At 58.5% G+C, this 13,137-nt stretch overlaps 1 protein-coding gene across 1 annotated transcript in view; it reads left to right on the top strand.

Moving 5' to 3' along the window:
* LOC114053923 (histone deacetylase 4) overlaps nucleotides 1–13,137 on the top strand; it is a 253,834-nt gene that overhangs the window by 212,921 nt on the left and 27,776 nt on the right. Inside the window, exons 9-12 of the mRNA XM_027877070.1 lie at nucleotides 4,388–4,500; nucleotides 8,686–8,802; nucleotides 8,900–9,104; nucleotides 12,417–12,640. Of these exons, the coding sequence (XP_027732871.1) occupies nucleotides 4,388–4,500; nucleotides 8,686–8,802; nucleotides 8,900–9,104; nucleotides 12,417–12,640 (659 nt within the window). The remainder of the gene's footprint in view (nucleotides 1–4,387; nucleotides 4,501–8,685; nucleotides 8,803–8,899; nucleotides 9,105–12,416; nucleotides 12,641–13,137) is intronic.

Below are 13,137 nucleotides of genomic sequence, written 5' to 3'. Positions count from 1 at the left end.
TGTGCCATCCGTGTCCTCGGACAGTGTTGGCAGGGCAGCGCGTGGGTACTCCATGCTCCATCCGCAGCCTTGGACAGTGTTGGCAGGGCAGCGCGTGGGTGCTCCATGCTCCATCCGCGGCCTTGGACAGCGTCGGAAGGGCAGCGTGTGGGTGCTCCGTGCGCCATCCGCAGCCTATGTGAACTCACAAGGTCCTGAGGGTCACAGACCACACCCTGTGACAGCCTCAGCTCCCTTGTCACATCTCCGGCATCCTTGGTTTGTGCTTGCGTGTGCAAGGGACTGTGCGTTACGATGGTGGGGGGATTTCCCAGGCTTGCTTCAGATGCTGGAGTCTCCCGAGGTTGGAGACACCCTGTGATCCGGGGCTCTCAGGCATTCAGACAGACTGAAATAACATCGGCTCCCATTCCCATGTCCTCTGAGGTCTGCAGAGCTCTGCCCTTCTAGCCATGTGAGTGCTGTACCCATTGTGTGGAGGAGTCAGCTGAGACTCAGAGAGGATAAGAGCAGCCTGCAGTCACCGAGCAGGAGGCCTTCTAGCTGGTCACCTCTTTCCAGGAAAAAGGTTTTGCTAACCAGGGCAGCCCCACTAGCCTTGGATTCCGAGGGCCTAAATTCACATCTCAGCCATGTCAAGCTGGGCGGGTCCTTTCTCTGCTCCAGGCCTTGGTATTCTCATCTGTAGAATGAGAGGTTGGACACTGGGGCCTCTGACGGCAGCCCTAAGCCTCTGGGGTGGGGTGCAGTGGACGGCCAGACTGAGCTGTGTTCAGATCCTGCCTGTTACTTTCTGGCCTAGCCTCAGCCTCCTCTTCTGTTAATCCCGTAGAGCTTCTGCACGCGGTAACTCTTGGGCCCGGTGAATGAAACAGCGCCTCGTATGGTGCCTGGGCAATCCGGGAGCTGACGTGTCTTATTTGTCAGCAAGTTTTCCTTTGGCTCCTGGGGGTGATTTCTGCCATTTGCCCAACTATTTCCAACCCTGTGCTCAGCATCACCACGCCTCCAGGCCCCGGAGCTAAGTAACCTGCCACGCAGAAGATAGATACTGGAACCACGCCCTTTGTGAGGCCTGGCCAGCCCCTGAAGCCACTCCCGGGACGGTCACTGCTAAATGGCTCCTGGTGCCAGACCCATAGCCTTGATGAGTGAGAGCTGAGAGAGGAAAGGGCAGCTCCCTAGGGGAGCCGGGACACGGAGGGCGAGGAGCGTTTGAAGAGAGGGGAGCTCTCCTCCATGCTGGTCTAAAAGCAGAGGCTGAGTTAAGTAAGTCAGGATTTTGTGGAGGGCTCTCTCGTTCGGGTCTGGGCCTGCCCCGGGATTCTGTGCTGCTGGCCCAGGATTATCACAAGGCTGCTGAGACCGCTGTGAAGCATTCCAGACAAGAGACTTAGAGGAAGAAAGGCCAGGCTGCTCAGCAAGATGGCGGGGAGGCCGGGGGCCTTGAAAGCCAAGCAGAATTCCATGTTCCACAGTAGGTTGTCGTGAGAGGTGGCTGGGCAGGAGAATAACATGGCTCTAATGAATAAGGAGAGTGAAACATGGGGTGCATTTGCAGGGGGAGGCTGGAGGCTGCAGCACCATGTTAGGAATGAAGGAGGCAAGAACTTGGGTTGGCATGGACTGAGGGGCCGGCCTCCTGGAGGAAGGCATGGCGGCCCGTGGCAGATGACCACATCTAGAGCTGAAAGGGGCAGTGGAGAAGAGTGGAGAACTCCCCAGAGTTAGGGAAGCTGCTGGGGGGAGGGAAGAGGGAGGTGGAGACACGCTTGTGTGTGGGCAGAGCTGGATTAGGGCAGATTCCACACATAAGTGGCACATAGCGGAGGCTGAGCTGGCCTCAAAGACGGGGGACCTGGGTTCGAGTCTCACCTCTGACACCTCCTGACTGTGGCAGCCCCTCACCTCTCAGTGCTCCAAGCAATTCTCTTAAGACCCTCGAGTCAAAAAGAAGCTGCCAGCCTCTAGCAGGAGAGGGGGTCCCCCACATCAGTAAAGTCCAGATCCGCGCGTATATCGTGTCTACAGTCTGTACTGTGAGGTGCCAGGATTCTAATCCCCATCCCTGCCTTAGCCAGAGGTGTGAGGAACTCTGGGGGCCAGTCAGCTGCAGCACTCAGCCCGTGCCCCCAGGGTATTTGGGAGGCCCCTGACAACAGCTCAGCTTTCAGAAGATGAGCGGAAGAGAAAAGTGCCCTTGGAAGGCTTCTCACTTTCCCAGAATTCTCTTCGTCCAAAGGCTCTTCTCCAGTGACTGGCATTTTCCAGTCCGAGTGTGACCCTCGGTGTTACGGGAGAAATAGAGGCAAGCCCTTCCCTCCTTGGACTCGGAGGAAATGGCCTCGTTTCCTCTGACCAGCCCGAGTCTCTGCTTCTCTGCAAGGCCCCGGGACTCTCAAAAGGCTCGCTCCTGCGGGATGCAGGGCCCCGTTAATGCGTGGGTCCAGTTCTGAGGCCCCTTCTGTCTGAGGAGACTGAAAACCCTGGTCTTCAATCAGTCAGCAGGACCAGACTGGCCTCCGGGGAGACGCTGCCCTGGGGAGACGCTGCCCCCGGGGAGACGCTGCCCCGGGGAGACGCTGCCCCTGGGGAGATGCTGCCCCCGGGAGATGCTGCCCTGGGGAGATGCTGCCGGGGTGGTTCCTCCCACTCTTTCCATCCACCCTGGCCCCAGCCCGTTCTTCCCCGACCTTCGTGTAATCTTGGCTCGGCCCAGCCACATACGTTGCTTTGGTTTGCTTGGTTTGGTTTGCTTTTGAAGTCACGCAAAACATTTCCGTGTCAGCCATGTTGTCAGAAAAATCAAAAGCAAGAAACATAAAGAAAGTGAAAAGATTTTGCTTCAGTCGGCATTCAGATGCCATCCGTTCTTTCTCTGGAGGCGGAGAGCATTTTCACGAGTCCTTTGGGATTGTCTAGATCGTTACATTCCTGAGAACAGCTGCGTCATTGACAGTGGATCGACGTTCTCCTGGTTCTGCTCCCTTCACTCAGCATCAGTCTGTGCAAGTCTTTCCGGATTTTTCTGAAGTCCGCCGGCTCCTCGTTTGTTATAGCACAATAGTATTCCATTACATTCATATACCACAGCTTGTTCAGCCGTTCCCTGATGGATGGGTGTCCCCTCAATTTCCAGTTCTTGGCCACCACAGAAAGAGCTGCTGTAAGTTTGTACCTGTGGGTCCTTTTCTTTGATCTCTTTGGGATACAGACCCAACATAGACTTTGGAAATAACTTCCAGGCCCAGCTCAGCTGCCCCTCCCTCCAGGCCTTTCCTGCCCCTTCCCCTCCTCCTGAATTTACTTTGTGTATATTTGTGTTGATTGATCTGTGTATGTGCTGTTTTCACCGTGCCCCTTGAAGGCAGGGACCGTTCCGGTTTTCTCTCTGCATTCTCTGTGTCTGGCACGTTAGGAGTTTCCTAATAAACACTCACTAAGTTGGGTTGGGTTGGTTGGGTCAGATGGAGTTGAAATACCTCCATCCTCTGTTGTGTCCCAAGACCGTCTGTGGGGCTTAGGCCCCGAGTCCAGCAGGCTCATCCATTCTTCTGCCCTCTTACTGAAGGCTAGGTAGCTTGTGATGGGTCAGCCACGGACCTCACTGTGTCTGGCTGGCATTGTTCTCTTCGTTTTACCCCCAGTTTAGGAACACAGAAGGTGATACAGACTAGTCTGAAAGTTTAAAGAGAAGGACTCCATTAATGGCCTTACATCTGACCCACCTTTCTTTTGACTGGTTAAGTCTAAATGGACAGTCGATTTCACCTGATCAGAGAATATTTCTGTATGGCATGAAGACTGTGTGTGTGTGTGTGTGTGTGTGTGTATGCATGTCAGTGTGTGCGTGTGTGTGAGTGTATGTGTGCTCATGTGTGCACTCGCGTGTGTGTGTTCCCAGAGGGTTGGCAAATCCCTCGGTCATTAGGATGCGGCTTCCCGTTTGGCGCTGGGGGATAGCACTGGTGCAGGGCTGGAGAGGCCAGAGGCAAGAAGCTGAGTCCGCTTGGTCATCAGTGCTAATAAAGGTCGAGGCTCATTGGGAATTGAGAGTTCCTGGCGCCCCCCGGGAAGGCCTCCCGCCTTCCTGTCATTAAGGTGTTTCCAGGTGGGGGTTGGAATTGGTGTGAGCCCTTCCTCAGGAGGCCGAGGGGGCTGACTTTGAAGTAAAGGAACAGGGATTCCTGTGAGGCTTGGATCTCAGAAGAGGGATGAGCTTCCCGGCGTCTAAAATGGCGGCCCTGCTTCTCGTCCTTGGCTCCTTGGGAGCGTTCTGCAGAAGACAGGTGTAGGATCTGGGCCCCTGGGCCCTGCCTCCCTCCCTTCCTCCTTCCCTCAGCCCCAGCCAGGCCTCCCTCTAACAAACGCTTCTGCTCTGTTCTAGATTCTGCCTGCAGCAGTGCCCCAGGCTCAGGGCCCAGCTCCCCTAACAACAGCTCCAACAACGTCAGCGCTGAGAACGGGCTGGCCGGCTCCGTCACCAGCATCCAGGCAGAGGTCAGTGCCCCCTCGCTGTTCTTGGAAGGGGAGCCCGGGCAGTTGTGGGGCTTTCCACGAGAGGTCCCCGTGGGCACGTGGCCTTGGGAGACACAGGGAGGAAGCCCGGTGCCAGGGAAAAAGAGAAGAGGACCCCTTCTGCCCTTTGCGAAGACGCAGATACCAGGCTCAATGCTTCCTGGCCCCCTTTAATCACGTGCTTTCTCTTTAAAAAAACAAAACTGAATACATGCTTGGAAATGAAGGCTGGGCCTGCTGATGAGAGCACGCATCTGCTCAGGACTAAGGTTTGGGTCTGGATGACACCTTGGAAAACCTCTCATTAACCCCCCTCGTCTTTACAGAGGAGGAAACTGAGGCCCAGGGAGGAGCAAAGGGGCTTTGGTGGCCATCTGGCCGCTGCACCCATTTTACCATGAGGAGACTGAGGCCTGAAGGGCATTGGGATGTGGAGTCAGAGGACCTGGCTTCGAACCTGGTTTTGTTGCCCACGCCCTAGCCAGCCTCAGTGGAGTCTCTTCACCTCCTCTGAGGAATGAGAGGGAGGATCCTCCTGTGCGCCCCAGAAATGCATCTGGCCTGCCCGAGGCCTCCCCGCGTGCGCTCCAGCCGCAGACTTCGCCACGGCTGTCGGGCTGCTGTCCGGCGGGGGCGGTCTCTTTTTCTTCCCTTTCCTCTCCCCAGCCCTGCCTTTCTTTCCTTCTCCTTCTTCATCATTGGCCCTCTTCTGTCTTTCCTTCATCATGCTTTCTTTCTCACCCTTCCCCTCCTCCTCTTCCTCCTCTCTGGCCTTCGCTTGGTGCTGTACAACTTTCAAGGCCTTTCCCCCTGCCTCCTTTTGCTCAGTCTCCCCAGAGCCGACTTTAGGAGGGACCACTGAGTTTCAGAGAGGTTGTGACTTATCCAGGGTCATACGCCCAGCGAGGGGCAGGTCCAGGTGAAGAGAGCCTCTCCTGGTGAGTGCTCAGCATGTAGGGTTAGGGTTAGCGGCTGATTAATTAATCACGTGGTTTTCCCGAGTTTTGTGGAGCATAGCCTAGGCTGGCCATTCCCAGAAGTCACCTAGCCTGGCCCAAACCTGAGTAAGAGTGAAGGAGCCATCCACACTCCCTGGGAGCCACGCTCTGGCCTGGGGCTATCCCTAGAACTCCCTCTCTGGTATCCTTGGGAAGCATCCATCCAATCTGTGCTTGCACACCTCTCGCGATGGGGAACTCACCATCTCCCAAGGCCTCTCATTCCATTCACATGCCTCTCCTTGCGTCTTTCCTCCTGCATTGCCCTGTAAGCTCTAAGATGATCGCTTTCACCCTGGAGTGATACTCTGGAGGCTGCTCGAGAGCAGAGGTGCCCCCTGGCACAGTGACGCCCCTCCTGGGCTCCTCTTAGGAAGGTGACCAGCCCAGCAGATTCTGGGGCCCTTGTGGGAGGGAGGGCGCTTGGCTCAGAAAACGGGAGAACTGAGGGGCCCCCACTCCGGGCTGTGACGGAGCCCCCAGGGGAGCCGAGGGGACCCCTGCCCCAGAATCGAGTCGCTTCCTTTGGGAAGGAGGCGCGTGGGTGCTTGCAGACATTCCCAACACGACTCGGGTCGCTGAGGCCTGTTTGCCTGTAATGGGGGAGTCACGCAGCTTAATTGGCTGATCTCAGGCTCACTCTTTATGCATGATTTCACTGGGGTTTGTTTGCCTTTTAGCAGAAACTTCTGTCTAGGAAATTGCCTTCCAAACAATCGTTCCCCGACCAATTGTGTGCGAGTGTAAAGCTGGAGATTTTTAGGGCGATTTCTCAGGGTTAGAATACACTGTGCTCTCTGCAGAAGAAATGAAAAATATCATTTTCCATTTTATTCTCCCAGCATGGGGGTAAAAGCCTAGAGGGGGCCAGTGCCTGAACACTGGAGGAAATGCAGACCTGTGTAGAAAGGGGCCCCTGAGAGACCTTGCAGATCGGGGACATGCCCACGTCAGCCAGTTGTCAGCCCTCCCTCTACAGAGTTGAAGGAAGGACCCCCTCCCAGGGCATGGACGCTTCCCCCTTGGATGGAGTGATTGCACAGAACCTTGCGCTCCAGAGTCTGTGTCCCCAGAAATGAAGTGGCAGGTACCCCAAATGGTGCATGCATCCAGATGGGGCTCCCATTCTAAGAACGTTTGCACCCAGAGTGGAGCCGGAGTTAATGGAAAGAACATTTCGCCGTTTTCCATAGTTGGCTGGCCTTTGGGGTCCTGGAACCTCGGGTGCATTTGTGTGCCCACCCTGCGGCCCGTGGATCATCGATAAAGGATAGGTCCAGCCCCCGTGAGAGCCTGACTGCATTGTGCTTCCTGAGAAACACCAATGAAAGGCCTTCAGCAGAGAAGGGGGAGGGGCCCGTCCTGTCCTCATGCTTTGGAAATGGATGTTGTGTGAAGGGTGCCCGTGGGGTCAGAGGGAACACCCTGTGCGCCCACAAGGTGGCCGTGGCCAGTGACTGCCTTTCTCACTTTCCACGTAGGATTTCTAAAGGTCTTTTTAAAAAGAGTCCACAAAGGTATTAACCGCCTCTGGGTTGGCAGCTGCCTTCGGGCTGTCCCCGGCCATGGGCTCCTCCAGCCGTGGCCCCTGCCGCTTCGAGGGTCTTGCCCTATTAGAAAGTTGGCTGTTTTCTCTTTTTCATAGTAAATTGGTCTTTTTACAAGCTCCGCTCTGTGCCCCTGGTCCTGCCCTCTCCTGGTGACAGCCTTTTCCCTCCTTGGGGTGCCATCATGCCCCCTGCCCCACCCCGCACGTCATATTTCCTTCATGTCTGCCCTCCTCCGCTGGCTGCCCTGCTTATCTCTGTCCTTGACCCGAGCTGCCCTCCCCGGGCCTGTGGGACCTCCATCACCTCCGTGACCTCCGCCGGTTTGCCTTGACCTGTTCTGTGAGCCGCCACCCAGGGGTCCTTGGGGGTCTGCTCTCCTGAACCAGACAATGAGAGGGTCACCCTGCCCACCACACGCCCCGCTGGCTTCTCTGGCAGAGGCCTCCCCTGGCACTGTTGCAGAGGCTTCAGTGACTGCCCTGGGGATACCCAGCCTGGATCCCGAGCAGGCCAGAACGCGTTTCTGAAAACAGCCGTATCTCTGCATGCCTGTATCATCAGCATCCTTCGTGAGTCCTGGGTAGTTCATTATCTTACGCGTTTGTGAACATTCTGAGGAGAGGCCCCAGGAGCCACGCGGCTGTCCAAGACCCCCGGACTGAGAGCCTGGAGAAGGGACCCCAGCCTCTGGGTCTGCGCCTAAGGAGGAAAGAGCTCGACCCCAGAGCCTCCGCTCCAGTCTGGCCTCCTCTAGGCACTTCAGCAGCCTCGACAGTCACCTGACCATCCTTGGACCTCAGTTTCCTCCTTTGTGAAGCGAGGGGGTTTGAGCCGGGAGGCCTCCCGGGGCTCCCCCTCCCACCGCCACTCTCAGGGTGGATTTCTCTCTTCTCTTCAGGAAACAAACCCCACTCCCTCCACGAGGAAAAATAGCCAAGCCCCTTCCTGAGGCCAGCAGGCAGTGCAAAGGTTTATCATCGTATCCTCTCTGTCTCCCCCCTGCTACATGCGCGCGCACACACACGTTCATTCTCTCTGTCTTACACGTGCACACTTACACACACACTCACACACTCTTACACACACACACACTCACACTCTTAGATGTGTGGCTCACGTGTTGGCAGCTCGGTGTTGAACCTCGAGGTCAGCACACAGGAAGACTCAGTTGTAATCACATCTCAGTTACTTACCAGCTGGGTGACCCCAAGCAATTCCCTTCACCATTCTCAGCCTCAGTTTCCTCATCTGTAAAATGGGGGTAACCACAGAACCTGCCGCATCAGGTTGTTAGATGTAAATCCACATAAAACGCAGTTGCCCGGAGTCCCTGAGCATATCTGGCGGATCCTTGATTTCCTGGGGGTGGGGTGGGGTGGGGTGGGGGCAGGGCAAGGCCCTCACTTGGCAGTGTTCCTGATTCCTAGGCAGAGACTCAACCCCAAGTCGGGCACTCTGGGAAATCGGCCTCTCTGATCGGTGTCGATTGTTTGATCGCTGACCTTGGTGCCGAGGCACCCGGTGCGTTTTCCCCCAGCACCCCGAGCGCACTTGGAGCGTCCCGGGCCGGGTTTGGGTCCTGCCTCACCTCTGCCGCCTACCTTCTATACCTTTTCCAGACCAGCCTGGCTCATCGACTGGTGACCCGCGACGGCTCCGTGACCCAGCTGCCTCTCTACACGTCGCCTTCCCTGCCCAACATCACGCTAGGCCTGCCTGCCACCGGCCCTTCGAGTGTAAGGACGGCTGGCGCTGGGGGCGGGGCGGGGGTGGCTGTGGCGTCTCTCCGGGGCTCTCGGCGCAAGTAACCCCCCCTGCCTCCCTCCCTGCCAGGGGGCGTCCGGACAGCAGGAAGCTGAGCGACTCGCCATCCCGGCCCTCCAGCAGCGCATCTCCCTCTTCCCTGGCACCCACCTCACTCCCTACTTGAGCACTACGGCCGCCGCGCTGGACAGGGATGGGAGCAGCGCGCACAACCCTCTTCTGCAGCACATGGTCCTCCTGGAGCAGCCGGCGGCACAGGCGCCCTTAGTCGCAGGTGAGTGACAGCAGAGCCCGCCTCGGCGCTCCTGGTCGGCCCACGTTCTAGAGCCGGCTCTCCTGGCCGGCCCACTTTCTAGAGCCGGAGCACAGGCGGAGCCTGCCTCGGTGCTCCTGGTCGGCCCACGTTCTGGAGCTGGAGCACGGGCAGAGCCTGCCTCGGTGCTCCTGGTTGGCCCACGTTCTAGAGCCAGCCTCGGCTCTCCAGGCTTGCCACCCACACGGCCAGTTTGTTTGGCTGTGGACGGTGTTTTCTGCCTCCAGGGAGTCCCTCTATCGTAACGTGATGGGCTTGGCCTTCGGGGGAAACGGGGTGGTCTTTAGTACTGCAGGAGCAATCAATCACATGACTTGAGGGAAGAATCAGCAAGTAGTAACAACCTCAATAATCACTAATGTTTCTCTCACTTTACAAAGCACTCTGTGGGTATTGTCTCCTTCCATCCTCACGACAGCCCTGGGAGGTCGCTGTTATTTTATCCCCTTTTTGTAGATGAAGAAACTGAGGCAAACAGCAGTGAAGTGACTTGCCCAGGGTCACACAACTGATAAGTGTCTGAGGCATCATTTGAACTCGGATCTCTCTTGACTCCAAGTCCAAGGCTCTCTCTGCCGCTCCACTTCCCTGCCCAAATACCCAGGGACCCTGCTGCAGGAGAAGGCAACTGCTGGACATTCTGAGGGGGCAGTGTCCCAGCGTGGGCCCCTATCATCAGGGAGCTTGCAGTCTGAGGCCCCAGGGGGTCACAGTGCGCCAGAGAAAGGGAAGGACCCATGTGAGAGGCCATGGGGGAGCCAGAGGCTGAGCTCATGTCTGGTCAGAAGGCCCAGCAGAGGGTCCAGGGAGGCCGCTTTTCCTCTGTGGCGTGGGTGGACTGCCACCGCCCTCGAGAGAGGCCGCCGTGGCTGAACGTGGTCAGGAAACACGTGGGTGCTCTCCGAGGCAGGCGCTCAGAGGGCAGAAGCCAGCCCGAAGCCAGGGAAGCAGGGGGCAAAGGTGGGACCCCCGGCCCTAAGGTGGAGGACACAGCCGAGCCCAGCCTGTCCAGGGGTCTCTGCTGTATCCTGGACGTGATCTTAGAGGTGCCCCTCGGGGTCACAGGGAGCATCTGCCTCCTCGGTCCCCCTGACAGTAGAGGGCGAGACCAAGGAAGCCCTCGTGGGGGTGTGTGGGCAGTTCAAGGAAGGCCTTGACCTGATGGGGGCTTGTGGAGGGCAAGCTGGGTGCAGGCGACCTCCAGGCTTCCTGGATGCCAGGCTTGCCTTAGAGCCCAGGGCTTCCCAGCGGAGGACAGCAGCCCTACTGTGTGCTGCCTGGGTCAGAGCCCCTCTAGAAAATGGTGTTCAATTTAGGAAGGTCATTGAAGGCCTTCAGTCCATGCTGCAGAAAGGTCATTGGAAAGAACTCGGGGGTTGGGGACAGGATGGCATCACATGGAAAATGAATTTGCTTCTTTCTGCTGGACCCTGGAGTGCAGAGTTAGAAGCTGTGAGTGGACACTGCAGAGACCAGCTGAGGAGAGATGTGTCGGGAAAAGCAACCAGCAATGAGAGGTGGGGATGGAGGCCCCCCTCATTGGGAATCTCAGTGTTGCAGGCGCCCGTGGCCCGTGTGACCTGGGCTGCGCCCCTCCCAGCTCCGAGAGCCCCTGCGCACAGTCAGCCTACTTTTCCCAGCTCCGAGAGCCCCTGCACAGAGTCAGCCTACCACTCCCAGCGCTGAGGGCCGCTGCACACAGTCAGCCTTCCGCTCCCAGCACTGAGAGCACCTACGCACAGTTAGCCTTCCGCTCCCTGCACTGAGGGCCCCTGCGCACAGTCAGCCTACTTCCAGCTCCGATAGCCCCTGCGCACAGTCAGCCTACTTTTCCCAGCTCCGAGAGCACCTGCACACAGTCAGCCTACCACTCCCAGTGCTGAGGGCCCCTGCACATAGTCAGCCTACCTCTCCCAGCACTGAGAGCACCTACGCACAGTCAGCCTTCCGCTCCCAGCACTGAGGGCCCCTGCGCACAGTCAGCCTACTTCTTCCAGCTCCGAGAGCCCCTGCGCAGTCAGCCAAGACTCCTGCCTTGGGGAGGGGGGGTTGCTGGCACAGACCATACTCAGATATCCAGGGATGGAGACGCAGAAGCAGGAGCCGGAAGGTCCAGAGGGGGAGGACAAGAGAGACGGGGGTCTCTGCTGGCGCTGCTCATACCTTCGCTCATATTCCGCAGCCAGCTTCTGTTCTAAATCGATGGGATGCAGTACAAAGACAAGGAGAAAAAGAGGTTTCTCTGAGCAAAGCTCTTGGGAATGCACCCTGAGCTGCCCGTGCACTGATCCCGCTCCGCAGGGCCGGTGGAAAAGCCCTCCTTGTCTTCTCCCGTCTGCCCAGGAGTCATCCTCCTGCCTCATCTGTCTCGGGGCTCTCGGTTTGCTTTGGAAAGCCCCCCTGCCTGCCCCGCCCTGCCTCAGTGCCCGTGGGACTGTCGGGACGGGCAGGCCTTGGTTCAGCGTTCAGCTCTCTGTCGCCATCTCCCCCGCTTTTATGCCGCCGTCTGCCACTGCCCAGGCGGGGAGGCCGAGTAAATGACGCAGATGTCTTTGAAGCCTCGGAGACGAGGACTCTGGTGCCGAGCAGCGGCCCGGCCCCAAGCCCTGGCCCGAGCAGAAGGGCCCCTGTAATCAGACTCGGCACTTTGCTGGGCCTGATGACGTGGGGGGGCCTCCCGCTGTCCCCCCCCCGCCCCCGCAGCGGTCCTGTTGGCAGCACAGAGGCCTTCTGCTTCCTGTCTTCACCTTTAGAGTGAGAGGGAAGGGGGAGGGGGGACTTTCCGTTGTGGAAGCTCCCTCCGCCCCGTGCTGTTCCAGTTGCCTGAGGCACAGTCGGTTCACCACAGAGGTCGTGCCTCCCGATGCCACGCCCGGCTGGCCCTGGTGTCCACCCTCCAACACCCCGATCCCATTTTGTACTCGGTCCCGGGGGTGTTTCCCCACCTCACCCCCTCCTTACAGCTTTTCTCTCCGAACCTTCTCACCCAGAACGTTTCTAGAGTGAGGGTGAAGCTGCCTGGCCAAGCCCCGGGTTCGGGGCCCTCTGCTCAGGAAGGGCGCTGGCCTGGGGCTGCCTGACCTTCTTCACGAGTGGTGTGTGTGTAGGAGGGGGCAGGGCGCAGGGCCAGCGATGCGGAAGCTGTGCCCCGCGGCCCAGGGCGGCCCCGCCAGGGAGGGTCGTGCCACCGCTGCTGCCGCCTCCGCCTCCTCTCTCTCCTCCCCTCCTCTGCTCGGTTTTCCTCCTTGTCACCCTCAGACTGGTGTCTTCCAGGCCTGGGAGCGTTGCCCCTCCACGCGCAGTCCCTGGTGGGCGCAGACCGGCTGTCCCCCTCGATCCACAAGCTGCGGCAGCACCGGCCCTTGGGGCGCACGCAGTCGGCCCCCCTGCCCCAGAACGCGCAGGCCCTGCAGCAGCTCGTCATCCAGCAGCAGCACCAGCAGTTCCTGGAGAAACACAAGCAGCAGTTTCAGCAGCAGCAGATGCACCTTAACAAGGTAGGAGCCGGAGCTGCTGGCGCTCCCCCCCCCAGCTCCCCCGGGGTTCTTGGTGGTCCGTGGGGGGCGCACAGGCGAGGCCGGTCCTGGAGAAGGGAGTGAGACTGGAGATCGATTATAAAGCCAACGACGGTAACGGTAACGATGACCGTGGCGGCGGCGGCTCACGTTTACAAAGGGCCGTGAGCTTGGCGGGGCACTTTACAGATACCGCCTGATTTAAATGTCACAGTGCCGCTGTTTGGAAGGTGCTGTCATCATCCCCATTTTACAGACGAGAAAACTGAGGCTGAGAGGGTGACCCTTAGCCAAGGCCACCCAGCTAGTGATTACTTGAGGCATTGTTTGAATTCGGAGCCTCCAGGCTCCAGGTCCTGCCCTCACCCCACTGGGACATGGGACCTCCGTCCATCAGCTGGTGTGCTTCGAGGGCCTACTGTGTGTGTGGCGCCAGTCCTCCGTCCATCAGCAGGTGTGCTTCGAGGGCCTACTGTGTG

This window comes from Vombatus ursinus, unplaced genomic scaffold (assembly GCF_900497805.2).
Source record: "Vombatus ursinus unplaced genomic scaffold, bare-nosed wombat genome assembly UNPS02004196.1, whole genome shotgun sequence".
Taxonomy (NCBI): domain Eukaryota; kingdom Metazoa; phylum Chordata; class Mammalia; order Diprotodontia; family Vombatidae; genus Vombatus; species Vombatus ursinus.
Note: the sequence above shows the minus strand (reverse complement) of the source record. Positions and strands in the feature narration are given on the sequence as shown.